Below are 27,671 nucleotides of genomic sequence, written 5' to 3'. Positions count from 1 at the left end.
TGTCGGATATAGACACTGTCCTCCTCACCCTCGCTTCAACCACCCTCTCCCAAACTTTCATGGTATGACTTAGTAATTTGGTACCCCTATAATTGTTACAACTATGGATATCACCTTTGTTCTTATAAAACGGAATCACCGTACTCCACCTCCACTCTTCCGGCATCCTCTTCGTCTTAAAAATAACATTAAACAACCATGTCAGCCACTCCTAGCTTGCTCTGCCCACACACTTCCAAAATTCAATTGGAATTTCGTCTGGCCCGGTCGCTCTGCCCCTACTCATCTTACGCATAACTCCCACGACCTCCTCAACCTCGATGTGCCTGCAGTCCCTAAAGTCACGGTGACTCTCGGAATGCTCTAGTTCACTTAGCACAATATCACAATCCCCTTTTTCATTCAAAAGTTCATGAAAGTAAGTTTGTCATCTCCTCTTAATCTGAGCATCTTCCATCAATACTCTACCATCGCCGTCCTTGATCTTACTTGGTCCAAATTCCGGGCCTTTCTCTCTCTCGTCTTCGTCAGCCAGAATAACTTCTTCTCTCCGCCTTTTTACCCCAGTTCCTCGTACATACGTCCATAGGCTGCATCTTTAGCCTCCGTGATCGCAAGCTTGGCTTCCTTACTAACTACCTTATATCACTCCATGCACGCTCTCTTCTTCTCCTCACTTGTGCTCCCTACTAATTTTAGGTATGCTGCCTTCTTCGCTTCCATTTTACCTTGGACCACTTCATTCCACCACCAGTCTCATTTGTGCCTGCTAGAGACGCCCGTCGAGATCCCTAACACCTCTCTCGCAACCTCCCTTATACAGTCTGTTGTCGTTGACCACATAATGCTCGCGTCACCACTGTTCCTCCAGGCTCCCATAGCCGACAACCGCCCCTCCAACTCCTGGGCTTTATCCTTAGTCAAGGCACCCCACTTGATTCTCAGTCGTCCTCGGTCGAACCTTTTCCTTTTCTTTAACATAATACCAACATCCATCACCAAGAGCCTATATTGCGTCGTGAGTATCTCACCCGGAATAACCTTACAATCCTTGCACAGTCCTCTGTCACACCTCATAAGGAGGAGATAGTTAATCTGAGTCGTCGCCACAGCGTTTTGGAAAGTAACCAAATGTTCCTCCTTCTTCGGAAAGCTAGAGTTCGCAATCACCAACCCAAAAGCCTCAGCGAAGTCCAACAACGAAGTACCTCCTCCGTTCCTCTCCCTAAAACCGAAGCCTCCATGCACCTCGCTATAGCCGCCTGCGGACGACCCAATATGACCATTGAAATCCCCTCCTATAAATAGCCTCTCAGTAGGCGGGACTTGACGCACAATCTCATCTAACCCCTCCCAGAATCGCCGTTTAACCTCCTCATCCAGACCCGCATGTGGGGCGTAGGCGCTAACGATGTTTAGGGTGCACTCGCCAACCACCAACTTAATAGTCATCAATCTATCATTACTCGTCTAACCTCAACCACCGACTCTCTAAGTTCCCCATCCACTAAGATACCCACTCTATTTTTACCCTTCCGGACTTTAGAGTACCAAAGCTTATACCCGACCGCATCCCTCGCCCTAGACCCTACCCACCTAGTCTACTAGACACACGCTATATTGAACCTTCTCTTCCGGAGGATCTTTGCCAACTCTATAGACTTACCCGTCAATGTACCTACGTTCCATGACCCAATTCTCAATCTATAGGCACCCTTGTTCCCCTTACATCCCTTGCCTGCCTTCCCACCCCCTAACCCCTGCCCCCGCTCCTGCTCCCGCTCCCGCTCCCGCTCCCGCCCCCGCCCCAACCCCCACCCCCACTCCTCCCGAGGAAATGACCTCACTCGGCCATCCCAGACCACAACCACTATACCTACGACAGACTAAAGGAAATCACTAACATACACTAGGCACATACCAGAGTAGAGGAAGATATATTGTAATTACAGGCAGGCTAATATGGTGATTAAACTAATACGAACTAAGATGGCAGCAATTTAACCAACACAACAAAGGGAAACAGGAAAACGGGAGGTACCAACTCCCGCAATTAGAACCTGGGAATTGTCTTGGTATACACGGCGGAATTGCGGCCACCTTGCACATTCACGTCCAACTCTCGTGTCGCCCCTTGCTGTCAATCGCCCGGGCTGTTCTTCACTGTTTGCACACGCACGTCTCGCTCACCGCCAACCGCCAAAAGCCACTGACCCTAACCTGAAATACACACAAAACACCACGAAGCCAAACAAAGGGGGAGGGGCTGTCACCGGTGAAGTCCCAGTCGTAGCAAAAAAAGCGAAAAGAAAAGGGAACGAAGAGAAAGATGGAACGAAGAGGAAAAAAGCAGAGGAGGAGGGGGGGGGGGGGGAATTACCCGCAACTAAGAATTAAAAATGAAGAAGAAAAGCAAGAGGGAAAAGGGCTGATGTTGCTGCCCGGCGAAACAGCAGTCGACGGGAGTGTTGTTGCTCTAGTAAGTATGGGAGTGGGGAAGAGGGAAAGAAGAAAGAGGAGAGAGAGAGGAAGGGGAGGCGTGAGAGATTTTTTTGGGGGGGGGGGGGGGGGTTCGACTCCAGGTATGTATTTTCGCAGTTTTCCAACACATCCTGTAAGCGCCCTGGGGGCTAAAGAGCAGAACGTAAAAACAATTGCTAAACGAAAAAAAAAATTCTGACTAAAATAGCTATCCCATATATTAAAACCAAAATTGTTATCCCACATTTTAAGGGGAGAATACAACAAAATACAAACCCAAGATGATACTCAGTTCTTCTTATCATCAAATAAAATTAAGCTACAGAAGAACTATTGGTTTAGGATTGGAACCACCTTTTAAGCTGTTTAGAGCCCTGCTGCTTACTATCAGTTTGATTAGAACTGTTGTTTGTGAATTTGGATCTGTATTGCTCAATCAGCATATCCAACTTGTCCACAGCATCCCGTCCCACCGGGTCTTTATTCTTTTTATCCTTTTTCTTGACCTGTAAACTCATATTTTGTTTCTGTTGGTTAGTTTTATCTTCCAACTTCCTCCTTTTTGTTCTCACTGCAACATCTTCTTTATGTCCAACCTTGAGAGTAGCATTATCTGAATGTTCATTTCCAAATCTGCCAAGCTTTTTTCCTTCTTGATTATCTTTTGGCTTTTGTTTTGTGCCTCCTAGCTTTTTACCTTCCCTCTTGTTGTTGTTCTTCTTCTCATCTCTTTCTTCTTTGTTGGTTCCTCTGGCACCTCTATTTTTCAGTTCATCTCCATCTTTACTCCCTGAAACTGATGATGCATTGCCTTCCTCTGCAGTGGCACCTCTGACACGCTTGCTTTTCACTACATCTCTATTCCCAGCAACTGATAATGTGTCCCCACTGGACTTGCGTTTTCTTGACTGTTTATCTCGGGGATTCAGTTCAGTTTTATTGGCTTTCTGCTGCAGATCTTCTCTGTTCTTGTTAAAACCTTGCTGCTGAAGTTTCTGATTACGAAGCTTCATTGTTTGCACATTATCAAGAGCAAACTCCACTATTGGACGATGCTCAGGACCAAAAGTCTCTGGAAATATATAATTACTCAGATAACCCATAAACCTAGAATCCTAAAATTCACCAGAAAGACGTAAGGTTGCAATATCTAGCACACTAAAGGCACATTACCAGGATTGTTGTTGAGAACTCTTAAAGCCACAAGTGCATGTTGATGCTCTGAGAACTCAAGAAAAGCTACTCCGCGAGAATGATTCTTTGCTACTACTTGTCCTTTTTTCACATCCTTCAAAAACTTTATCTGCAACATAGAAAAAGATAATGAGTTGCAAGAACAAATATGGCCAAACTGTAAAGACTAAATTTCAAAACATAGCTCACCTGCCGGATCACAGGCTTTTGCTTAGTAGCACGAGAGGTAACTGCATCAATGCAAAGTGTCTTCAGCTGTTTTTCAGTCATCGACTTGGGAAGATTGTATACAATCAGTCGTGTCCTTGACACATGGAAATTTGGGGATTTCAGCTTGATCATCTTCTTTTCTTGCAGCCTGAGTGAGGAACTACATTAGCATCGCAAGCTAGGAACATATAAAACATTTAAGAACTGCAATAGAACAGCTCCACAACTTTCAAAAGCATTCTGCATTTACTGATTTAAGAAAAGCATAAAATGTTGCACAGGTCATCAAAAGAGTAAAAGGTGAAGTAATTATCTATTCATCCAATTTATTTGCTAATCAATTCAGTTCCAACCTAAAGTGAAAGGAAAGGAATAAATAGTCCAAGGAAAATCACACTGGCATACCAAAATATAAAAAAAGAGGAGAGCGTTTGTTAACCGTTGAATGCAGAAAATCTACTAGAATTAGTGTAAAGGGAGTTGCCACCAACCTGAAATGTGGCCTGTAGAGGCAAACTAAATCCTCAAACTAGCAAAATCACAAGGACTCACCTCTCGTGACTGCAAGACATTACCTATGAAACCAGTTGCACTCTAAACAACAGAATGTTATTCATCAGAAGAAAATTAGCCTCATCACGGGGACATTTCCGTTTGACAAAATGTGTGTGACGCCAACCCACTGTAATTTCACCCTTTTGCATAGTTCAAACTCTTGAAAGATACTCAGCATACACCACCTTAGAGTTTTTCATGATCTAGTGCCTTATTCGTCATTCTGAACTGCAATTCCTAAAACCTTGGCTAATTTTGTCAAGTTTACCCTCTCTATTTTTCAAGTAAAAGAAAAAGTCTAGCTTAGAGTAGGCAATTCAGGAGGAAGATCAAGTCCAACAGAGATGGGCCAAACTTTCCTGCTTCTATCAAGGAAAGTTGGTTAAATAATGGAAAAAGGAACTGAAGCTCTTCCACTGTTCTTACGTGGGAGTTCTATCAAACACAATTAGCAGATTTCCATCACAAACTTATATCCAGCTTGTTACCTTTTATTGTCTTAACAGGGAGCTCTAATTTTATAAAACATTAAACATTATTATTATTACACAAGTCACTCCTACCATATATTTCCTTTATGCTCTGGACGTATAGACTTCTCTTAAGGGATCACTCTTGCTCTATGAATCATTGTCCTATATCATGTTAAAGAAGCTTTTATTAAAAAGGAGTCATAAGAATAGGGGCAATTCCGAGTTTCCAAAAAATTATTACTCAGCTGATATGAGGTTAATTGTTAGGATATGCACAACCAAAAGCATGTTAACCTTTCAAGATCCACCATTTTGAATTTAAGAAAAAACTTGGTAAGACTTACCCCTTGCGCTTTGACATATCACTCACTGAAACACCTTCAGCAGCTGGGGTCCCCTCCACAATAAGACCCTCCTGTTAAAGAAAAACAGATTACATCCACATTAATTTTAAAAAATCTCTTGGAAGAAGTTAAATGCCGAGACGGCATTAGCAATAGAAGCCAACCTTTGCCAGGTAAAGGTTGCGGTGATCACTATCCTCCTTTTTGGCCTTCTCCAACTCCTTATCATGAGCAGCTTTCTTGTCCAAAGCCTTCAAAATCTTTAATTGCCGACCCTTCAGAAAGATACCTAAACCATCCACAACATTGGCAGCGGAAACAGCAGCTTCAGCAGCCTCTGCTGTTTTAAATTTGAGAAAACCAGTACCCCTTGGTCGCCTGCAACATGTAGAATAAGTTTACTAGGAGCTGTTAGACAACAAAGTGTAAACACACCGTAGAGCTCATACTTGGTGACTCGGTCAAGAACCGGAGCAAAGTACTCCACTTCACCAAAAGCAGAAAACCGTTGTTTGACTTCTTTATTATCAACGTCAAAAGGAAGGTTGCTAATGAAAACTGTTCCCTGCAGATCATCTGCTCCCTCACTCTGCCCAGCATTAATCTCTTTGTTCTTGTCTAAATTGTCGTGTGGTGTTTTATTTGCCGTAGATGCACATGCACCCAGTGGTTCATCTGGTGGGAGAATAGTTTCAACATCCTTTCCCTGCTTGGGAAGGCCCGAAATATCATTTGTAGAAGTAGTTGGCCCTATTGAAGTTGGAGAAATGAAATTCTGAAGAACTTTTTTCGCAATGTTTGCCTCTTCGTCAAAATTAACTTCAGTCTGGTTATTTTCTTCTTCTAAAAGGTGAGAGTCATCTCCGTCCTCTTCAGCTTGCTGAGATTTTCCATCAATTTCAACGTCTTCATCCGTATCACTACTACTATCATCTTTTGTGTCCTGTCCTGCAGAGAAAATAGTGTAGATTGAATTGTTATGTTCCCACTCATGAAGCAATGCCTTTAAGAGCATAAACAAAGTAACTGATATAGCATTATAACATCAGCACCAAAATGAAAAATAAAGGAAGAACTAGCTGAAAAACAAAGAGAAACATTTTGAGGAAAAAAGGGGATAAAAAGCTCTAAAAGCATGATCAGACAACAACGATAAGCTCTTGTGAGAAACCCCCGAAAATACCTAAACTATTGTTAACAGGTCTCTACAAGTAACCACACATCACGCATTAGGTACCTAGACACCGAAGGATACTTGCATTATTTCAACCTCACTTCTAAAAGAACTTAGTTCTCTTCATATATACAGAAGAGAAATGTTGGACACTGGGACTTCAAGAAACCAAGCAAAGCAAGACTTGCACACATGGATCGTTTATTAAACAAAATTGAACCCGATTCAAAACATGAAGATCTTGATGAGGCATACGAAACGAAATTAGCATTCCAAACACATTTTGAGTAACAGAGTCAAAGCAACTAAGATATGTTACGAAGTGATCATCCATCTTAGTAGAAGGAGTAGAAGTATCTCAATTATAGAGCAAAGAATGCAACAACCTATTAAGGCACAATTAGCATTTAGTTTCAGCTTATACTAGATAGATCTGAGTCCATTGCAGTTCAATGCAAATTTTCCTTTTCCCCTTATCTTCTGCAAGCCTCTGATCCACATGCCCCTTGAACAGACCTTGATTCTGAGCAAGGAGAATAGATTGAAAAATCTATGGCCTGAGGGATTTTCCAAAAGCCAAAAGGCAGCACATACACATCATTCCCGTTATGTTTCTGTCTCGTGTCTGCTCACTATAATATACTTATCAAATTGGTGATTTTTTAAGCACACTCATTAAAAATAAGAAAATAGATCTGGCCAAAGAATTTTGAAAAACCAACACGAGCCGCTGAATCATTATTCCTGACTTAATCCAAAGGTGTATTAAATCAGAGAAACCTCTTATATGTTTGGTCACAAAAAAAAAAACTCGTATACAAGAAGTATGCCAAAAGGTAGATGCCACGCTAGCCTAAAGACCAAAATTTGCTCGATATGATTGGATTAAGAAAATCATGACATATCTAGCAAAATATAACAAATACTCTCAGACAAAAAGAGAGACACTTACCATCTTGTACAGTTGCTGAAGATTGACCACCAGCTGCATAAACCTTTTTTGATACGGCCCAATCAACTGCAATAGTTCGCTTACTCAATGTTTTCCCATTAAATGTCTTAATAACCTACAAAGAGATATTGAAAACAAAATTAGGAGTTCAACTAGATAAGAATCCAAGGGATAACCAAATGAAAGTTCAAAGTGGTGCAAGCTCCTCAAGTACATCATTGAAAACATAAATTAGAAGCACTAGCATTTTGTGATGCTTATCACTCATATATTCCTTATAAAAGAGAAACTCCAATCATATCTATCGAGATATGCAAACTGCGGCAAAAAGTATGATTCTTCACTTTAACAAGGGAAGTGTTCAGTAAGCCTTAAAGACTGTAGTGGTTATGTTTGACATCTTATACTAATTTGTGTCGTAAAAGATTATCTGATCATAAAAAAGCACCCTATGAATAAAAAGTAAACACGGAGAGACATTTTGTCGATACTTATTCTTTCCAAGATTAGGTAGGGAGCAGATGAGCATCAGAAAAGGCAATTAGCTATGCTATTACCATGAAACAAAGCCCCGGGCCCCTTATTTAGACCACCACCAGGTGCTTTAAGAAACCCTTTTTAAACAAAATAATAATAATCACATCAAGAGAATATAGCAAGTTTAAGATAGTAACAAAGAAAATGTTAATCGACTCATTTTTTTCTACAGCTGAATCGAATTAAAAAAAACAGAAGTTGGTATCTAGACCACACCACCAGGTGCTTTAAGAAACCCTTTTTTTTTTAAATAATAATCACATCAAGAGAATATAGCATGTTTAAGATAGTAACAAAGAAAATGTTAATCGACTCATTTTTTTCTACAGCTGAATCGAATTAAAAAAACAGAAGTTGGTATTGAACTGTAAAAGAGAATGACAACAAAATGGATTGCCAAATGTAGATCCATATAGCTATAATTGCCAGGTGGAATCTGAGCAGACAACAAGCAAACAAAAAATCTGTCTCGATGCAATTTGAAAACTTCCAAAGGGGCATAAACATCCTTTTGTGCTTCATTTCTTCGAGGTTGAGGGGAATTTCAGAAAGCGGATAAAAACAAATTCATCAATTCTTTCACCACATGTGCATCTTCACAGTTCACTTCCTCAGACTATAATAGCTTCTTAATTTCAAGATAGAAGAAGGGAATCAACTAATTAAAACCCTTATTAATGAAGTTACTTGATTTGAATATGAAGTTCATACATTCTCTGCATCCTGCTTCGACGTAAATTTGACAAACGCAAATCCTTTTGATAACCTGCAAAATGCTAACTAATGGTTACTAGTGGCAATTAACAATAACAAACTTTAGATTGTAAAGGGAAGTCCCTTACCCTGTCTCAGAATTCTTAGGAATAACCACATCCCACACGAAGCCAACTTTTGAAAACAGATCTTTTATCTCATTCACTTTGGCCTATGTTTTATTGCCAAGCTCAAAGGTCAGAGCTCTGTGAGCACAAATGAATATAAAGGAAAATGGTACACTTAAAGTGGATTAGCTTATAGAACAGACATAATAAATTACAGAACAGAAGAGTAGACCTTAAAAGGAAGATTCCTCATTATAAGTTTCCACCTTTGCGTCTTTGAGCCCTGGTCAGAAATGTATTAGTTAGAAAGTGCAAGTCCATCAGCTGATATAACTCTTCTTACAAAGTTGGGCAGCAAACTGTGTCCAGTAAAAATGGAACAAGACCTCTTCCAAACAAGAATGTTGCGCTAGCAATTTATACAAGTTACAGATATGGGAGAGATAAAAGGTAAAATGAGGTGGTCCCCATAGGCATGACCTATTGGTTGAGGAACAGGAGTGACAACATGGAAACGCCAGGTTCGAATTGCAGTTACACAACTTCTTGTGAGCCCATTTGCTCTAGCCTTGGTGGATAGGATTATCTCGGCAACCTGTGTTTGTGGACCGGACAAGATGAGCAGTGGCGGTATGTGCAAATTAACACCAATATCAAAAAGAGGCAGGGTCTAATTGGGAGTAATAATATGAGAAACCATGAGGAAGGCCCACCGGGAACTGATTGACATGGTAAGTAAAGATAGTCACTCGTATTTCCTTTTTCTTCATTCTGACTTTCAGATGCTTAGTATTTTCTCCGGTCAACAAACTACAGCAATACTGAAGCAGAAAAGTAAAAAGCTAATACCTAGCTAAAGAACTATAACTATTTAGCAGGAAAGAGATCTAAAACACAGCTGAGAAGGTAGAGAACAAGTTTCTGCACCATCAGCCACAGCCGTTTGAAAGTATTAAGACCATCATGAAGTTTATTGTGCAATCCACAATGAAATTTTCATTTGGAAGCCGCTAGCTCATGGTGGCTAACATCACCAATTTTTCAGGTTAAGGAGCAGCCCCCAGAATTGTAAAACCAACTGAAAAGAGAGGGTGGTAATAAAGAAGCCAGTGAATTGTTGCTAGAAATAATAATAGCTTCGAGACAGAAGCTGTAGGAAATATTTCTTCAAAATCAAAGTGCACATTCCAAAAAACAATTTTTAGTTTATTCTAATAAAGCCAATGATCGAGGACTTCTTCCTAAGCATTACATTCCCTTGGTAAGACAGTCTCTTTTTGCACACTATGAGGAGGATCTATGATTTTAATTCCTGAATGTCTGCTACTAGGGGTGTGTTCACTTCATCCCTCAGGCATTTCTACAATGGACTTGAATATTAATACTGACTGAAGCATTTCATGTACCACCATTATTTTAATCATCGACAATTACCATTATAGTCTTCATTGAAAGAAATCATGATCAAGGTGAAACAATAAGTAAAAACAATTTTGGACATGTCCTACTATTTCAAACTTGCTTAAATCTTCCCCTAAGGAAGCCAGCTCACATGACAAAAGCTAATAAAACAGCAGCAGCCAATTATCTGAACAAAATTACAACAACCTCACCTCTCCACCAAGTTGGCGTGCCCAAAGTGTTGCTCCATTTACTTCTTTTTGGTGTAATGATGCAACACAAACTTGAGCTGATTTGACACTAGTGAAAAGTACAGATGAAGCATCCATCTTACAACCATCCTGTGCTAGCCCTAGAATATCAATAGATTTGTAAAATATATTAGTTGCTAAGTCAAATAACATGTATCTTATAACTTTTATTGGAATTTATGATCCAACTTGTTTCTTCTTAGGAAGTTATAGTAAAAGTAACCACTTAAAATCCAAAATCCTCAACAGCTTATTGCGGATTTAATCCATTGAGAATCACAAATCAAATTAAGCAGTTCTAACTCAAAAAGATGTAGACTTGTAGGTAAGCATATTTGCTAAAGAGACCTTAATCACAAAAACTGCAACTGAGTGCTGAACATAGACATATTGAGAACAAAGCAGTGAGCTATTCTTAACTGCTTCAACCTAAGCACAAACATTGGTAATCCAAGTTAACAACCTGTTTACATGAACACCGACTTGTATAAGGAAAGAGATTACATGAAAAAATTTGGAGACCATGCATGATCAATGATTAACACAGGAATCCAAAAGAGAGGTTGATCAAGCTTTATGTACTCAATACAGCATGAAAATATACGAGGAATTTGAACTCAAAAATTAGAGGAATTCGACCTTATAGAGATACTACGCCAGCTGCAAAGAGTGTAAGACATTTGCACTTGATTCAGCAACTGACCATAGAAGTAAGGATTGTCTATTTAATAGAGATGTAACTATATCATAGCTATTAAGACCTTAACTCGTTCCTCCCCTTTCTTAATGCCCTTCTTAACATAGATAAGAATTTTTTGATGGCTCAGTACTCGTTCTTCCCCTTTCTTAATGCCCTTCTTAACATAGATAAGAATTTTTTGATGGCTTACACACAAAAGAGTTTATACTAGAGTACTCTCCCTTTTTCCATGATTTATAGTACTGACTGTAGATGTTTTCCTTCTTTATGTAAAGGACCAGATACACATATATACAAGCAAGTATACTGTGTTTTAAGAAAAGAGTAATCTTAAAGAAAGTCATTACAGGATTAAATCTGGTTCATGAAAAAGATCTGATAGCCTGCGGCAGCTGAAATAGCACCCAAAACAAATGCAAAGGGAAGCACGTGTAAATGGTTTTACCATGACTTTCAATCTCTTCTTTTGGAAGAGGGTAAGTAACAGAACATATGGTGCCACACTTCTGCACAAGCTGGTGAACCTCCTTTGCCATATCCGCATTTACAATACCTCCTATTATAACTGTCCTGGCGACCCTGTTTAACATGAAGGAAGACATAAGAAGTAAATACAAAAGGAGGAGTTACATCAGTCAACTAAGGGAAAGGAAAGACTACACAATCACTATTCAACGTTCAAATGCATAACTTCAAACTGCCAAAGAGTGATGCAGTATGCCTGTTTCTCTTTTGATAAGTAATATTTAGTTGATACGGGAAAAACTCCCCTTCTACAAGTGGTACAAAAGGCAGAGAACCTAGACAAGAATGTGGTTCTCTACAAAAGACACTCAACCATCTATGCAAACGGGAACTCCATGGGTGCATTAAGAAATCAAAAGACTATCACTGAGCTATACAAAATCATTCTTCACCACCTAAAAAGTGTGATATGCCTGAGGTTTTAATTAACAAATTTAAGCGCAATGGAAAAATTGCTCCTGAAAGCCAAAAATCACTTCTAAAAAAACTCTACATGAATCTGAAAGACTGAAACTACAAGCTTTAGCTCTCAGAAAACTGTGTGAGGACGCATAAAATTTTATATTTGGTAAACGGGGGAGATTAAAAAGTTCACAGGTGATAATTAGTTTTAAACAAAGGTCAAAATACCTCAGCACCTAAGTAGTGCCTAGGCAGACACCAGCATCATGTCTAACACAAAGACGCAAGACTCAAAAGTTAGGCGAGCAAGACAAGATATTACAGCACTAATCCACCAAGAATGAAAAAGAATCTAGAATAACTCAGCATACTTAAAAGTAAAAATTAAATGAAAACCACGGGAAGTGGAAATGATTAATGAATAACAACGGATGACCTGGTCCAATGTGATAGCACAACAATTATCAATTTATCATCCTTCAGCATTTTACAGAAGATTAATCCACTGGTCCCTAGAGTTTTAGTACTTCATATTTGGTCCTTAAATAACACTAACAATACAACATAAACTCTAGAATACAAGATATCCTTTTTTAAATTAGCCGATACCAAAATTATTATCGACAAAAAGTGACAATTTCCAAAATGATATTTATAACTTAGTTTAAACAGAATATTTTCATAATCAAGAGAAATAGCGAAATTTAACAAATGAAAGTGCAACAGTACCAAATACACAACAAAGTACCTCTGTTTTCCTGAATAATTTCCTTCATCAGCAGCACCATCGCAAAGCAATGCAGCCTTTCTTTTTCTAGTGGGTTTCCCTAGGTTTTCTGCCAACATTAAGTTACAGCGTCAGGGGCTGTTCTAAAGTAAAATCTGAAGGCTGAAGTTGATTGAATTTTGTTTTATCTAATAATCTAAGTCACTAATAATTTTAAAATACAAAAATCACTAACTCATATGATACTTATCATTGTACGTAAAAGTAAATCCCGTTCAATGAATAAATATGAAGCTAATGCAAAACCTTATCTTTTAAATGTCTAATGTATTGTTTATTCTATATTATGTGTATCTAACATAAGTATTCACTCAAGATATCTTAAAACATTTATTGAAGTATATCTCTGTAAATGTCAAAAACAATTGTATTAACTGAATATCTAGAATATGGTGGCTCTTAAATTTGAATTTACATTTTATTGAGACGTGTTACATGGCATGCCATGACTCATGAACGGCCATACAACAACAGCCCAGTATAATCTCACTAGTGGGGTCTTGGGAGAGTAGTTTGTACGCAAACCTTACCCCTACCCTGGGGTAGAGAGGCTGTTTCCGATAGACCTTCGGCTCCCTCCATCCAAGAACTCCCCACCTTGCTATTGGGGTGACTCGAACTCACACCCTCTCGGTTGGAAGTGGAGGGTGTTTACCACTAAAGCAACCCACTCTTGCCACTCATGAACGGCCATATTCAACTTAATTAAAATCCAAGTTGGTGGCCAAAATTATGTAAAAGCCGTGACATTTAATGTATTAAGTGATCCTTTGGTTCTGTCATCAAACACGTTTAAAATATAATAACTTGAGGCATTCAATTTGAAGTGCTAAATTGGGTTCTCATACAGCACTTAGATACTAAAAGCTACATTTATATTGAAAATAACACTGGTATGCTATAGCAAAGAACCTGTTCCCTGCGAGTTTGAAGCTTGTTTCTTCTCAACTATTTCAGTAGAAGGACAATCCCTGTCATCTTCTTTATGAGCAGTGCTTTCTGAATAATAAATATAATTGATTAAAAAAAGTCAGAAAATCAACAGATTGAGTATTTTCTGTTAGTGCAATTTTCCATATTAAAGGGGTCGTTTGGTTTAGAAACGAGTTATGCAGGGATTAATAATGTAGGGACTGTAGTTAAGAGATTAGTAATGTATGAATTATAATGAAGGGATTATTTATGATTGGATGCTTGGTTTGTTGATTAAAAATACTATATAGTGTATATCTTAAAAAATATTGTTATTCTTTTAACAAAATAAAATATTGGTTACTACATAAGGGTTATTTTTGTCATTTAATAGTTTTAATCCATGTGTTGCTAATCCCCGAATTCTTTCTACATTTTGTCCTACGTAAAGTAATACATATATTCTCGTATAACTTATGTGGGTACTAGTAATGTGGAAAAGAAAAATTGGGACCAAGCATTGCTAAAATAATGCTGAATTTTATAGAAAAGAAAAGTGAAGCCAAACATTATATTAATGATGTTAAATTTTATGGGGAGATTTTATTTTCTCCACTACTCCTAACCAAACATCACCTTTTGAAAGAAAAAGCTAAAGAATTTTTAAATCTCCGTTACATTTCCTTTTATTGAGACGTGTTAGAGGACATGCCATGACTCTGAATAGTCAGTTTCAAATTAGTGAAAAGCCAAGTTGGTTTCAGAAAATATTTAAAGCATGTGGCACTTAATGTATTAAGCGCTCTTTTGGTTCTGTCATCAATCACATTTATATGTAGTAACTTAAGTGCTGAATTGGGTTCTCAGACAGCAATTAGTAACTAAAAAGCTACATTAATATTGAAAGTATCTCTAGTGTTATAGCTACGAACCTGTTCCCTGAGAGCTTGAAGCTTGTTCGTGCTTGACTATTTCAGTAGAAGGAACGTCCTTGGCATCTTTTGCATCAGCGGTGCTTTCTGAATAATACAATTGATACAAAAGTAAGATAAGCAACAGGTTGAGTACTTTATGTTAGTGCAATTCCTTATTGAATCTGGCAAAATATGAAACTAAAGAAGCACAAACCTTGATCCCCCTTTGATCGACGTTGTTCACGTGGTGCACGTTGTATAGCTTGTTTAACTCCAATTTTCCTTCCTCCAACCACTGTGCCATTTTTTAGCTCGATGGAACGGTTAGCGTCATCAACAGATGCACTACGACAACACATAAAGGAAGAATAAGTTGCACAATATACGAACCACATACACAAGATTGGAAACACACCACTGAATATTTATTCTCTTAAGTAACTTATCAACTACGAAGCATTGCTTCAATCCATGATTTATTTATAGTGTCAGATCATGTAAAATCTACACCTTGCATTCAAAAGTAATACTTAGCATTTTCCAACATTGGCAGCATGTTAGACTGAAAATAAAGTTTGGAAAAGGTTCATTTAGATTAAGGTAAGAAAAACAAGAATTCGTACGAAATTCATTGAATATGTACAACTTGTTAATTTAGAACCCAATAACTTAAAAGGATTACAATTCTGAACCCATAAGGTTCAAATCCTGGCTCCGCCTCTGGACATACCAACATTTAAAAACAAAAGGCAGTAATAAATGCATTGACTTACAATTGCACAAAGCCGAAGCCTCGGTGCTCACTTGAACCTATGCACATAAAAATGGAGACTTGATTAGTTTTTCAACAAAGACTGAAGCCTAATAAAGGAATAAGTGTTCCGTCATTTACCTAATTCTCTTTCACTCATAGCAAAAACTAAAAATACGACGCAATTAAAAAACATAACCATTACTTGCATCTAACTAGTTTTTTTCTTTTTCAACGTATTTGAATTTGTAAATTTTTCAAGTGAAATTACCTTTATTTGTAACCATAAAGCACCGCCTAATTGGTCCAACTTCACTGAACGTCTCTTCCAACTGTAAATAATTAGTAGCTCAGTATGTTTATTTTCCTTTTTTTTGACGAATTGCAGCAGCAAAGAGCTGAATTTTATTTCTATTAGAGAAGAAAGGAGAAATTACCTGGGCATTAGTGAAAGAATAAGGTAAATTGGTAACGAATATGGTAGCAGGTGAATGTTGGCTATCGCCATTAGACATCGTCTTCTTATTCTTTCCCATTTTTTCCGATTGCGAAGAACTGAACACGAAACGATAGCTTTTGGAGTTGATGTGCTGAGGAGATCTTTAGGGGTTTATGGCTACAGGGTTTTTCAATTTCGGGTTAGGACACAATCTTTTGGTGTGGGCTCAACAAGGAATTGGTCCAGGAAAATTAAAGAAAAATTGTGAGTTGAGTTCGGCCCAGGCCTGTGTCAAGAAAAGTGGGCCGACAATAAAAGAAGAAGAATTAACTCAAATAGCCGTCCACCCAACCACTTAAATTTGCATTGTATAGCCTCTCAAAATAATAGCTGATTTTTTTTTTTTGTATATATATACATTATGTATGTTATATACAAAAATTCTACAAATCTTATATACTTTTTCGTCTATCGAATGTAAATAATTTCTGACACGAGCTAAAAGTGATAATACCCCTTAAAAATAGCCTGTGGATGTATAATATATACATAATTTTTGTTTTATGTGTGTATAATCATTGTATAATTATATATATGACTAAAAAAGTAAACAATGAATATGGTCGGCTATTTGTGTATAGACGAGGAAGCAGAAACAATACCAATGAGAATGAAAACAATACTACTAAGAAAGAAAGAAATAGTATTTGTTTACGTTGAAACTTTTTTTATGTATTATACACCTTATTTTACTGGAAATAATCTTCTTCTGGATAATTTTTATGGATTTTAAATCATTCTTTATGATGGATCGCATAAAAGATGTCAAACAATATGATCTTATAGAAAATGTAGGTTTCTCGAATACTCATAATGTCATTTGTCAATGATTTGATTTTCTCAAAGAGTCCAGTTTTAGTGTTTTTCTTCTTTTTTTCAAGCTACGAATACCTAAGGGAGTAGCGGCAATTTGAATTTTCATTGAAATGTTCTTTTAGCACGATTTACAATCGAAATCCTATTTTTTGTATGTGAATGAAAATTTGAGTTAACGAACAAAATATTTTTTTCCCAAAAAGGTAAAAAAAAATGCAGTATAAATTCAAATATAATTGCAAACATAAAAAGAAAAAAGATAAGGAAATTTTGCAAAGACAAGATAAGCTAGCTGGACCCAACGTATATGTCAAACGCCCACAACCATTGCGGCTGTAAGGGAGGGGCATAAGGTTTATCCACGTCACTGCTTACATAAGTGGCGGATGAAGCTTACTAGGTATTTTATAAGTTCAACAAAACTCAATATTTATACTCCAAAACATAATTATGTAACAAATTATCACATAGTTTTAATCAATATTATATTTTGAATTCATAATTATAAAAGTCCATTAAATTTAACATTAATAACTTAAAAGTTAAACTTATCAAGTTAATTTTTAGATCAATCCGTCTTTAGCTTACACCACCGAATAGGAAGTAACTAATTTTCCTCAACAAAGTGAATCATATATTTTAAATTGGTGTTAGTTGTTACCTAATATATATTTTGTGAAACTAATTAAATTAAAAATTAAAACTTATACAAATATATATAGACTTTTACAAAAATCCCAATTAAAGCTATACACATTAATATATAGATCGTGGGCATAGAGAATTTACTAGCTAGGGTTTTTGTTATTGTTGTTGTTGATATAGGGCACAAAAAATTCGTGTTTGATAGTTACACTAAACAATGAATGCAAGATTACATAATATTTGTATCATTTAACCGTGAATAAGTATTTACTGACTGAAGAGTTGTCTTAATACAAACATGGATTTGCCTATATGTCTCCCCATTAGGGGTATTTATCGGACGGATCTGACGGATAATTATGATTAACGGTTCGACTTATCGGTTATCGAATTATTAATGTAGTAATTCACTAGCCATCCATTAAGATAATGGGCAGATTGGTATCAGATTAACGATTATCGGGCAGTTTATCGGCTAAACCAAATATAAATTTTTTGGTATAGTATTGAAATGGATTCTTTTTTATGGGTGGTTTTGTTGACTGACTTCCTGTATGCATCCTAACAGGCCTGATGAGCTGGATAGAACTGAAAATTATGGTGGAAAAGTTATAAATTGGAATGGACATCGAGTCTTAGGAGTTCTTGCTACTTCAAGATCCATAGGAAAGTGTAAATATAAAAAAATTTAACGAGTTAATGGTTTATCCGATAAAAAAATTGAGTAATCCGCCCCTAAACCGTTAATTATAAAATCTCAATCTGTTCACCATCCATTACCCTGATAATCCGATACGAATAAGCTAATAAGTGATCGGTTCGGTTAAAAGTTTTGGCTCATGAAATTGCAACCTGCTCCACCCCCACCCCAAACTCCATTAGTCTTACTTTAATGCAATCGAGGGGTCCCATTATCGTCACCAAGAAGTTTGAGAATCGAAATATAAATGCACCCTAGTAGGTAATCAAAAACGCTCCTTCCATTTGATTGTGGCCACGTGTTTAATCATTTTGGTTAAGTTAGGAATATTAATGTTAAGGTGGCCTATGTTTTAAGATTTACTATTGTATAAATCCCGTTTTAGTTGAAAATCCGACAATCATTTCAATAATTTAACAGAAATATACAAGACAAAGTCATGCATAGTGGTTTTATTCAATATTTTTTCTTGGATTTATGATAAGCTAAAAATGCCGGCTTTTAGGCATATCCTTAAGGTGCATGAATTGATATAATGGTGTTTGGTATCAACACTCAACTAACTTTACTTAATTCATTAAATTACTTGGCAATACACATTTGTTTTTCGTACTTCGTCATAGTGTGGTTGACAGTGAATTAAACTTTGGGTTTAATCTATTGTTTCACAATGTTAGAAAGTTAACTTTGGTATAATGGTGTATGATTTTCATTTTTATGCCTACTTCGTACTTTCCTCATTAAAAATATCAAGTTGCACTTATATTAAACGAGTTGATTACCGTAGTAGCTAAACATTAGAGCCGTAACAAGTAGAATAGGGAATTTTTTACCTTCGTCAAATTTTAAGAGTTGGTCGAATACACGTTATTGCATGATCTTTCCAAAAGTACAACAGTAACGAAAGTACAATTTTTGAATAAAAAGGTAGGGCTAATAAATAGCATAACAACTAGCAATATGCCGTAACGTGTATATCTGATGTGGTTAATCCAGTTAACCAATTTTAGTTAAGCCGCCATACTTAATATTCGAGAATATAGTAAATTTCTTAAAATTAATTTAGTTAAATTAAAGTCACATGGAGAATAGAGTAAATTTTATATTTGATAGTCTTTATCTACTTTATGGGTGGAATAAATACAGAACATTAAATCCGATCCTCAACTTTGCCTAACCAACCGGGTTTTAGGGGAAATGTAACGGGTCAGTATATATAACGAGGCTCAACTATATAACTATGTGAAATTAAGATGATAACTGTTTACCCGAAAAATGGATAGAGTTGAATATATACGTAGTTTTAAGGATACGTGGTATAACTTGGTACAAATCGAAAAAATAAGTAGAAATATATCGAATATTGACTGCAGGAGGGAATGAATACAAACCCAATTTGAGTAGAGATTGATTGATAAATGAACAAGATGAATCAATATCCAAAACTCCCAAAAGGATAATATTTGTTATGTGTGTGTAAATCTCAATAATCATTGAATGTCATGGTGTATGAATGTCTCAATCCCAAAAAATGATGCCCTTTCACAAATGATAGTCACTCTTAATATAGTGGAGAAATTCTACTTTAGATATAATTAAAAGTACATAGTGGGGATCCCATGATAGATTATTTAATTAACTTTCCCTTGATTTCCGCCGAGATTCTCTTCCCTAGTGCGGCTACAACGACTCTTTGTCTCTTGGCTCGATCTCGATCTCGGTTGGTCTTGGTATTGGTCGGTCTTTGGGTCTCGAGCTCGATATTGACTATAGCTCGATCAGTCTCTGGGACTCGAGCTCGATATTGATTTGAGCTCGATATTAATCGGTCTCTGGGTCTCGATCTCGATATTGACTCGAGTTCGGTATTGATCGGTCCCTGGATCTTGAGCTCGATAGCCCAGCTTCACATTGCAGCTCGATATTGACTAATTATACAAAGTGCAAATTAGGTTTTGACTGTATCCAGGTAGTCCCCTCGTTTCTCGGAAAGAAGGTGGCGAGAAACTATATGATTTTCAACCTCTAACTAAACACATACTGACGTTTGCGTTGAGCCCGATTGTGACGTATGTGACAAATGTCGCGTTGGTCCAGTTACCAAGGTATTAAATGCGCGTTAGTCGATGGTCGGCCACTGCCAATTTTGAACCGTCACTGTAAAATTTATAAATAGCCCCCTTCTTCATCATTTCAAACTTTTACCTTCAAATCTCTTTTCATTCTAATCTTCACAATTCTTCGTCTTCCCCAAAACTCTCTATTTTCAGGTTTTGGAATTTCTTTGTTTGCTCTTCTAAAACACCAAATAAGTCACTTTCCCTTCTTCTTTGTTCATAAAAATTTAAATGGCAAAAATATCTAAATCTGTTCTACAGAAAAAGGATGCTTCCTCATCTCGACCGACCAACGAGAAAACAGTGGCGGAGCCACGCCTTGAAGAACTTGTTCCCGGGGGGTGCGTTATTGATTCCGATTTTAAGGTCGAGAAACCCTTATTGGTTGCTGGTCGATGCGAGCCGGTATCGATATATATATATATGCACGATACCAAAAGGTCTTCTTGACCTGGTGAAAAAAGACTTCAATTGGGAAAATAAAGAGGTTGTGATACCGGCACCGGAGGAGGCAATCACTACCCACATGGAAGGGTACCTGAGTGTTTACACTTATCCTTTCACGTTGGGTCTCCTTGATTCAGTTATCGTCGATTTTTGCAAGAAGTATCAGGTGATCCTCGGTCAAATTCACCTTTTTTTTTCTGGAGGATTGTGATACTGCTTTGTTTCACTGTGAGCAAAATCGACGGGCTTTCCTTCACCCTCGACCACCTCGTAAGATTATATAGCCCTCGTCTTTACCGAGGTGGGCTGATAAAGCTTCAACGTCGGGCCACCAAGGCGTTCACCTCGAGCGTAGATGAAGATAAAGATTGGAGTTGAATGAGCTGGTTCGTTCGAGTGAAGACCTCGGACCTAATCCCGGCTGAAAGTATGCCATTTCCCGAGAAATGGAATATGAACCGTAAGTGTGATTCTGTTTTTAGTTTTTGTTTTTCTTACTTCTTCATCTTTGCTTATCAGTGTTTTTCTTGACGCAACCATTGCTTGAATGCTGGGTGCGGTTCTCCATCTCGAGAACTAGGTCAGGAGCCTAGTTTCGATGTCAACATACGCAGAGCGCACATGCGCGCGATTTGTCAAAAGGATGGTGGGAGACTCGTACCCATGGTAAACCTTCCTCTTGGCTAACCGATTTGCTTACCATCCAAGCATTATTTTCAGGCATAAGTATTACTTACTTTTCTTTCTTTGTAGATCTCGAAAAAGATGCGGTTATGAGACCCCTATCAGGTGATGAAGAAGCTTTACCGCCTATCTCAACCGGAGAAGGAGATTAAGATAAAAAGGGTCTCGGACTCTGAGGGTCAAAAACCCAAGAAGAGAGCGGCTCGTAAACACAAGGTGAGCATAATCTCTTTTGACTATAGAGTCGGTCTTGAGTCTAAGGGATCAATAAGAAGAAAGTGAATCCGGACTGGTGGCCCGTACACGGGCTACCACTGATACCCAAAATACTTCGGTATCGGTGGGAATTGATACCGCTCCGTCCAGGCTCGATGAGGTTGAGGAGGAGGCTTTGACCCAAGTTCCCGAGCCGAGGGGGACCGAGGATGTTTTACCTCGGGGTAAAGAGACCGTCAAAGAGGCGGTGGATGTCGGTGTACAAACCGAGCTTGAGGCTCCCCAAGACGGAGGCGGCGCTCAAAAAGACCTACTCGGGGCGATAGAGATCGGGGATTCCCCCACTTTCCCTTCTTTTTCCCAATCAATGATACGTGACGCTCAAGCCGTGGAGACTTGTCACAGGGAATGAGCCCATGGAGGGGAGGATCCTTTCCGTGGTTATTTTATCGGGGTAGAGGATGTCACCGGTCCGAGTGACATGGAGGTTCCGAAGAAGAGCTCAAGTGAGGTGGGAGCGCCTTACCTTTTTAATGAAGCCCTACAGGCCCTGAATCGGGTACGTTCATATTTTCTTTGTCAATTTTCATACTTGTGTTTTTTCTTTCCTTGTATAATTCTTTTTTTCTATTCTTACAGGCTTCTGCGCTTTATCATGGAGCGTTTCTTTGGTCCCGAGGGAAGCTGAGCCGGTATGAAGCCGAAATCTGAAGTCTAATCGAGGAGAGAAATGCTTTCAAGCTTCTCAGTGAGCAGAGAGAAGGAGAAGCAAAAGGACTTCGGGCTGAGCTAGAAGCGGCTCGGAATGAACAAGCCGATTTGTCCGAGTAGGTAAAAAGAATTTTTGAAGTTAATGACACTGCCTCTGTCGTGATGGCTAACAGTTCGGTTCCACAGGTGCAGCAAAATTTTGACATGATCAGGAAACTTCGTGTTGAAGTGGACGCAATGAGGGCGGAGGCCGAAGAGTGGAAAAAGAACATAGATCGCCTTGCCTCAGAAAAAGAGGCCGCTCGAGCTCAACTGGCGTCGGCTGAGACCCAACTCCGAAGTTTGAAGGAGAAAACCTTGGTGCAGGCCAAGAAAATTGAGGAGTTCCAATCTCGGTTGGGCTCAACAATTTATGATCAGGAGAGACTGGCCACAAAACTTGCAGCGGCCAAATCGGAAGTCGAGATAGCCACTGCTAATGCTAATGTAATAGTGGTCGTCTACCGGTCTGATGCTGAAACTGCTCAGGTCCGAGCAAAGGAAGTTGTCGAAGCAGCTCAGGCTCGAGCAAACTAGGTTGCCAAGCACGCTAAATGTCAGTCTTAGAGGGAGACTCTAGAGGAGATCCACACTGGTGGCTTCGATCTTACGGCCGAGATCGAGAAAGCTAAGGAGCTTGAAGTTGAAACCAGAGTGTTGGCTTTTCCCGATGATGATGATACTGGGAGTACGAGCGGATCTGAAAGTGAAGGGGGCCTTGAGGGCGAAGATGCTGCTCCTGAAGAGGACTAAGTCATTTAGTATTTTCTGTGTTTTTTATAAGACCATTTTGGTCTTTTGTAGAGAAATGTAATCGGGCCATGCTGCCTTTGTAAATGATTATTGGCATGTATAAAAACTTTTTTCCTTTCTGCCTTATAGAATTGTGAAGTTGTATTTTAAGCTCGGGGTTCAAATAACTTGATCAAAACCGAACTAGTGTATCCCTTAGGCCTTTTGATCGAGTGAGTGCTTGCTCAAACTCGAAGTAAAGTAACTCTTATTTTTTTAGTTGAGCGAGGATGATCTTTTGAATTCAAATCAGAAAATAGCCCTTTGGTTTTATGGTCGAGCGAGTGTTTGCTCGAACTCGAAGTAAAAAAATAGTCCTTAAGCTTTATGGTCGGGCGAGTGTTTGCTCGAACTCGAAGCAAAGTAGCCCTTAGGCTTTGTGGTCGAGTGAGGATGGTTTCTCGAACTCGTATTAAGATAGCCCTTAGGCTTTCGAGTGAGAATAATTTCTCGAACCCGAATTAAGGTAGCCTTTAGGCTTTGTAGTCGAGTGAGAATGATTTCTCGAACTCGAATTAAGGTAGCCCTTAGGCTTTATGGTCGAGTGAGTGTTTGCTCGAACTCGAAGTAAAAAATAGCTATTAGGCTTTATGGTTGAGTGAGTGTTTGCTCGAACTCGAAGCAAAGTAATCCTTAGGCTTTATGGTCGAGTGAGGATGGTTTCTCGAACTCGTATTAAAGTAATCCTTAGGATTTTGAGTGAGAATGATTTCTCGAACCCGAATTAAGGTAGCCATTAGGCTCTGTAGTCGGGTGAGTGTTTGCTCGAACTCGAAGCAAAGTAGCCCTTAGGCTTTGTGTTCGAGTGAGGATGGTTTCTCAAACTCGTATTAATATAGCCCTTAGGCTTTCGAGTGAGAATGATTTCTCGAACCCGAATTAAGGTAGCCCTTAGGCTTTGTAGTCGAGTGAGAATGATTTCTCGAATTCAATCTAGTTGATATTTCGGATGACAGTCCCCGATTTATGGGGTAATCATTCGAACTCCGGTCATGGTCGGCCCTTAAGCTTGTTTACATAATAGATCGAGAACACGAAGTAGAAGAATCTTTCTGAGATATGAGATATCGGTAAAGAAGAAATTTCTCTTTATAAGTCATTATACATGTGTTCATGTTTTGTGCCAGTGCTCGAGCAAACTACGTTGGGATGGTTCGTTTGACCATTTGGCCCTTACAAATTTTTTCTATCGAGACCCTGTTGCCATGAAGTAATTCCCTTGCATCGAACTTGATATATTCGAGGGCAATGCCCCCCAGTATTCGAGGATGTTTGTAATGAGGCCTCGGATACTGTTGAATTATTCTAAGTTAGCATGATCAATGGTTGCCTCATTAAAAACCTCCCCGAAAAACCCATTTGGGACAAAATCGGTCTAAGGGAAAAAGAGTGCAACGCGTGCTTTCATACCTAAAGGCTCCGAGTTAAAGAATACATCCCTGTTTTTGGTCGAACACATACAAGGGTTAATTTCGAAATGCAAACAAATATGGGATGGTCGTACCTTAGCAGTAGTATCGTTTTAGGTGCGATACATTCTAATTACTCGGTAGTTGTTTGCCGTTTATCACATCGAGCTTGTAGGATCTTTTTCCGATGATTTTGAGAACCTGATACGGTCCTTCTTAGTTCTGACCCAGTTTCCCTTCATTCGGATTTCTGTTGTTGAGTATGACTTTCCTTAGCACCAAGTCCCCGATTTTAAAATGTTGAAGATTGGTTCTTCGATTGTAGTACCTTTCGATCCGCTGTTTTGGGCAGCCAATTGGACGAGAGCGGCTTCTCGTCTTTCGTCCAACAATTCTAGGCTCGTATTCATAGTCTCGTTATTTTACTCATTTGTTGCATATCGAAACCTGATGCTAGGTTCTCCGAACTCAATCGGGATCAGAGCTTCGACGCCATAAACCAAAGAGAATGGCGTTGCTCTGGCACTGGATTTCGATGTTGTGCGGTATGCCCATAGGACCTCGGATAGTATTTCTCTCCATTTTCCTTTAGCGTTGGTCAATATCTTCTTAAGATTTTGGATGATGGTTTTGTTGGTCGATTCGGCTTGTCCGTTCCCGCTGGGATGATAAGGTGTTGATAGGATTCTTTTGATCTTGTGATCCTCGAGAAATTTAGTTACTTTGCTGCCAATGAATTGTTTTCCATTATCACATACAATCTAGGATGGTATCCCGAATCGAGATTTGATGTGGTCCCAAATGTAGTTTATCACTTCTTTTTCTTTGACTTTCTCGAAAGCCTGTGCTTCAATCCATTTAGAAAAATAATCAGTCATAAACAAAATAAATTGAGCTTTACCTGGGGGTGATGGGAGGGGGCCGACGATGTCCATTCCCCATTTCATGAAAGGCCATGGAGATAGGACCGAGTGGAGTATCTCCCTGGGTTGATGAATCATAGGCGCATGTCTTTGGCATTTGTCGCATTTTCGAACAAACTCCCTTATATCCTTTCCCATATCGGTCCAATAATACTCTGCTCTGATTACTTTGTGGACCAGCGAATCAGCACCGTAATGGTTTCCACAAGTGCCCTCGTGAATTTCCCGTAGGATGTAATCGGTATCTCCTGGCCCCAAACATATGGCCAATGGTCCATCGAGCGTCCTTCTAAACAGCATTCTGTCTTCGGACAGGATGAACCGTACTGCCTTTATGCGCAGAGCTCTCGATTCCTTTGGATTTGATGGAAGCTTGCCGTTCTTGAAGTACTCTATATATTTGTTTCTCCAATCCCAGGTTAGACTTGTAGAGTTTATCTCGACGTGACCTTCTTCGATCATCGATCTTATGAGTTGTACGACAGTCCCCGAGTTGAGTTCGTCATCTTCGACCGATGAACCTAAGTTTGCAAGAGCGTCGTCTTCGTTGTTCTGTTCTTGGGGTACATGTTACAAAGTCCATTCCTTAAATCGATGTAGAGTCATATGTAGTTTATCCAAGTACCTCTGTATTCGATCTTCTCGGACTTCGAAAGTCCCGTTAACTTGGTTTACCACGAGGTGGGAATCGTACTTAGCCTCTACGACTTCTGCTACCAAGCTCATAGCTAGTTCAAGACTTGCGATGGCCTCATACTCGGCCTCATTTTTAGTCAATTTTGTAGTATTGATAGACTGTCTAACTACATTACCTGTGGGTGATTTTAGTACGATGCCTAGTCCAGACCCATTTGCATTCGAGGCACCATCCGTAAAGAGGGTCCAGACTCCCGAAGAGGTACCCGATTTTATCAGTTGTTCTTTTTTAATCTCGGGTACGAAGACCGGTGTAAAGTCAGCCACGAAGTCCGCCAAGATTTAAGATTTGATAGCGGTTCAGGGTCGATACTCAATATTGTATCCGCCGATTTCTATGGCCCATTTGGCCAATCGACCCGAAAGCTCGAGTTTGTGCAAAATACTTTGAGAAGGATAAGTTGTTACAACATGTATAGGATGACACTGGAAATATGGTTTTAGTTTCCTAGAGGCGCTTATTAAAGCAAGCGCTAATTTTTCTATGTGTGAATACCTAGTTTCGGCCTCGCCTAAGGTCCGACCGACATAATAAATAGGGAATTGCGTACCTCGTTCTTCTCAAACTAGGACTCCACTTACCGCTACCTCCGAGACAGCTAAGTACAAGTAAAGTTATTCGTCCACTTTCGGGGTATGAAGTAGCGGCGAGCTCGATAAATACCGCTTCAGTTCCTCCAAAGCCTGCTGACATTCCGAAGTCCATGCAAAGTTGCTTTTCTTCTTAAGTAGTGAGAAAAATCGACGGCTCCTAACTGAGGATCTCGAAATGAATCGTTCTTGGGCGGCTTTCCGTCCCGTTAGCCTCTGCATGACCTTTACATTATTAATTACCGTGACATCCTCGATAGCTTTGATTTTATTGGGGTTGATCTCGATTCCTCGATTGAACACCATGAAACCAAGAAACTTGCCTGAGCCAACCCCGAATGCACATTTTTCGGGGTTGAGCTTCATATTGTACTCCCTCAGTATATCGAAAGTTTCTTGCAAATGCTTTAAATGGTCCTCTGCTCGCAGGGACTTAACTAACATGTCATCAATATAAACTTCCATTGATTTTCCTATTTATTTTTCGAACATTCGATTTACTAGGCATTGATAAGTTGCAAAAGCATTTTTAGACCAAATGGAATTACGTTATAACAGTAGGTACCGTACTTAATGATAAACGAGGTATTTTCTTGATCTTCTGGGTTCATCTGTATCTAGTTGTACCCGTAGTAGGCATCGAGAAAACTGAGAATCTCGTGGCAGGTCGTGGCATCGATCATACGATCGATATTAGGCAAAGGAAAAGAATCCTTAGGGCATGCTTTATTTAGGTCTTTATAATCTATACACATTCTAAGTTAGTTTCCCTTCTTAGGGACTATCACCACATTTGCTATCCATTCGGGGTATTTTACTTCTCGAATGGACCCTATTTTAAGAAGTTTGGTTACCTCGTCCTTGATGAAAGCATGTTTGACCTTGGACTGGGCCCTTCTTTTTTGCTTTACCAGATGGAATTTCGGATCCAAGCTTAGTTTATGAGTAGTTGTTTCCGATGGGATCCTTATCATGTCAAGATGGGACCAAGCGAAACAGTTC

At 38.9% G+C, this 27,671-nt stretch overlaps 1 protein-coding gene across 2 annotated transcripts; it reads right to left on the bottom strand.

The window, feature by feature from the left end:
* Positions 1-2,674: 2,674 nt before the first annotated feature.
* Positions 2,675-16,047, bottom strand: LOC107822442 (uncharacterized). Of its 2 annotated transcripts, XM_016648994.2 has the most exons (19): positions 15,822-16,047; positions 15,656-15,716; positions 15,407-15,443; positions 14,848-14,978; positions 14,652-14,738; positions 13,720-13,806; positions 12,769-12,856; positions 11,539-11,672; positions 10,355-10,494; positions 8,974-9,024; positions 8,763-8,845; positions 8,632-8,686; positions 7,384-7,498; positions 5,707-6,205; positions 5,422-5,635; positions 5,258-5,328; positions 3,865-4,033; positions 3,655-3,784; positions 2,675-3,553 (listed from the first exon to the last, which is right to left on the bottom strand). In XM_016648994.2, the coding sequence occupies exons 1-19, from the start codon at positions 15,918-15,920 to the stop codon at positions 2,820-2,822; spliced, it is 2,985 nt and encodes a 994-aa protein (XP_016504480.1). In that variant the 5' UTR covers positions 15,921-16,047; the 3' UTR covers positions 2,675-2,819. The 2 variants fall into 2 exon arrangements, with proteins under 2 accessions (XP_016504480.1, XP_016504481.1); XM_016648995.2 differs by lacking the exon at positions 13,720-13,806 and having other exon boundaries at positions 15,822-16,046.
* Between the last annotated feature and the right edge of the window lie 11,624 nt (positions 16,048-27,671).

The sequence above is a fragment of the Nicotiana tabacum genome, chromosome 19 (genome assembly GCF_000715075.1).
Source record: "Nicotiana tabacum cultivar K326 chromosome 19, ASM71507v2, whole genome shotgun sequence".
Taxonomy (NCBI): domain Eukaryota; kingdom Viridiplantae; phylum Streptophyta; class Magnoliopsida; order Solanales; family Solanaceae; genus Nicotiana; species Nicotiana tabacum.
The sequence above is the reverse complement of the archived record's forward strand: the minus strand, read 5'-3'. Positions and strand labels throughout refer to the sequence as shown.

Bases quoted from the DNA above. Each gene is read 5' to 3' on its own strand.
- LOC107822442 (XM_016648994.2), bottom strand. From the start codon at position 15,920: ATGGGAAAGAATAAGAAGACGATGTCTAATGGCGATAGCCAACATTCA. The intron at 14,979-15,406 runs GTAAGTCAATGC...GTGTTGTCGTAG, and splicing joins GGCTTCGGCTTTGTGCAATT to TGCATCTGTTGATGACGCTA. The intron at 3,785-3,864 runs GTGAGCTATGTT...TCTATGTTGCAG, and splicing joins AAAAGCCTGTGATCCGGCAG to ATAAAGTTTTTGAAGGATGT.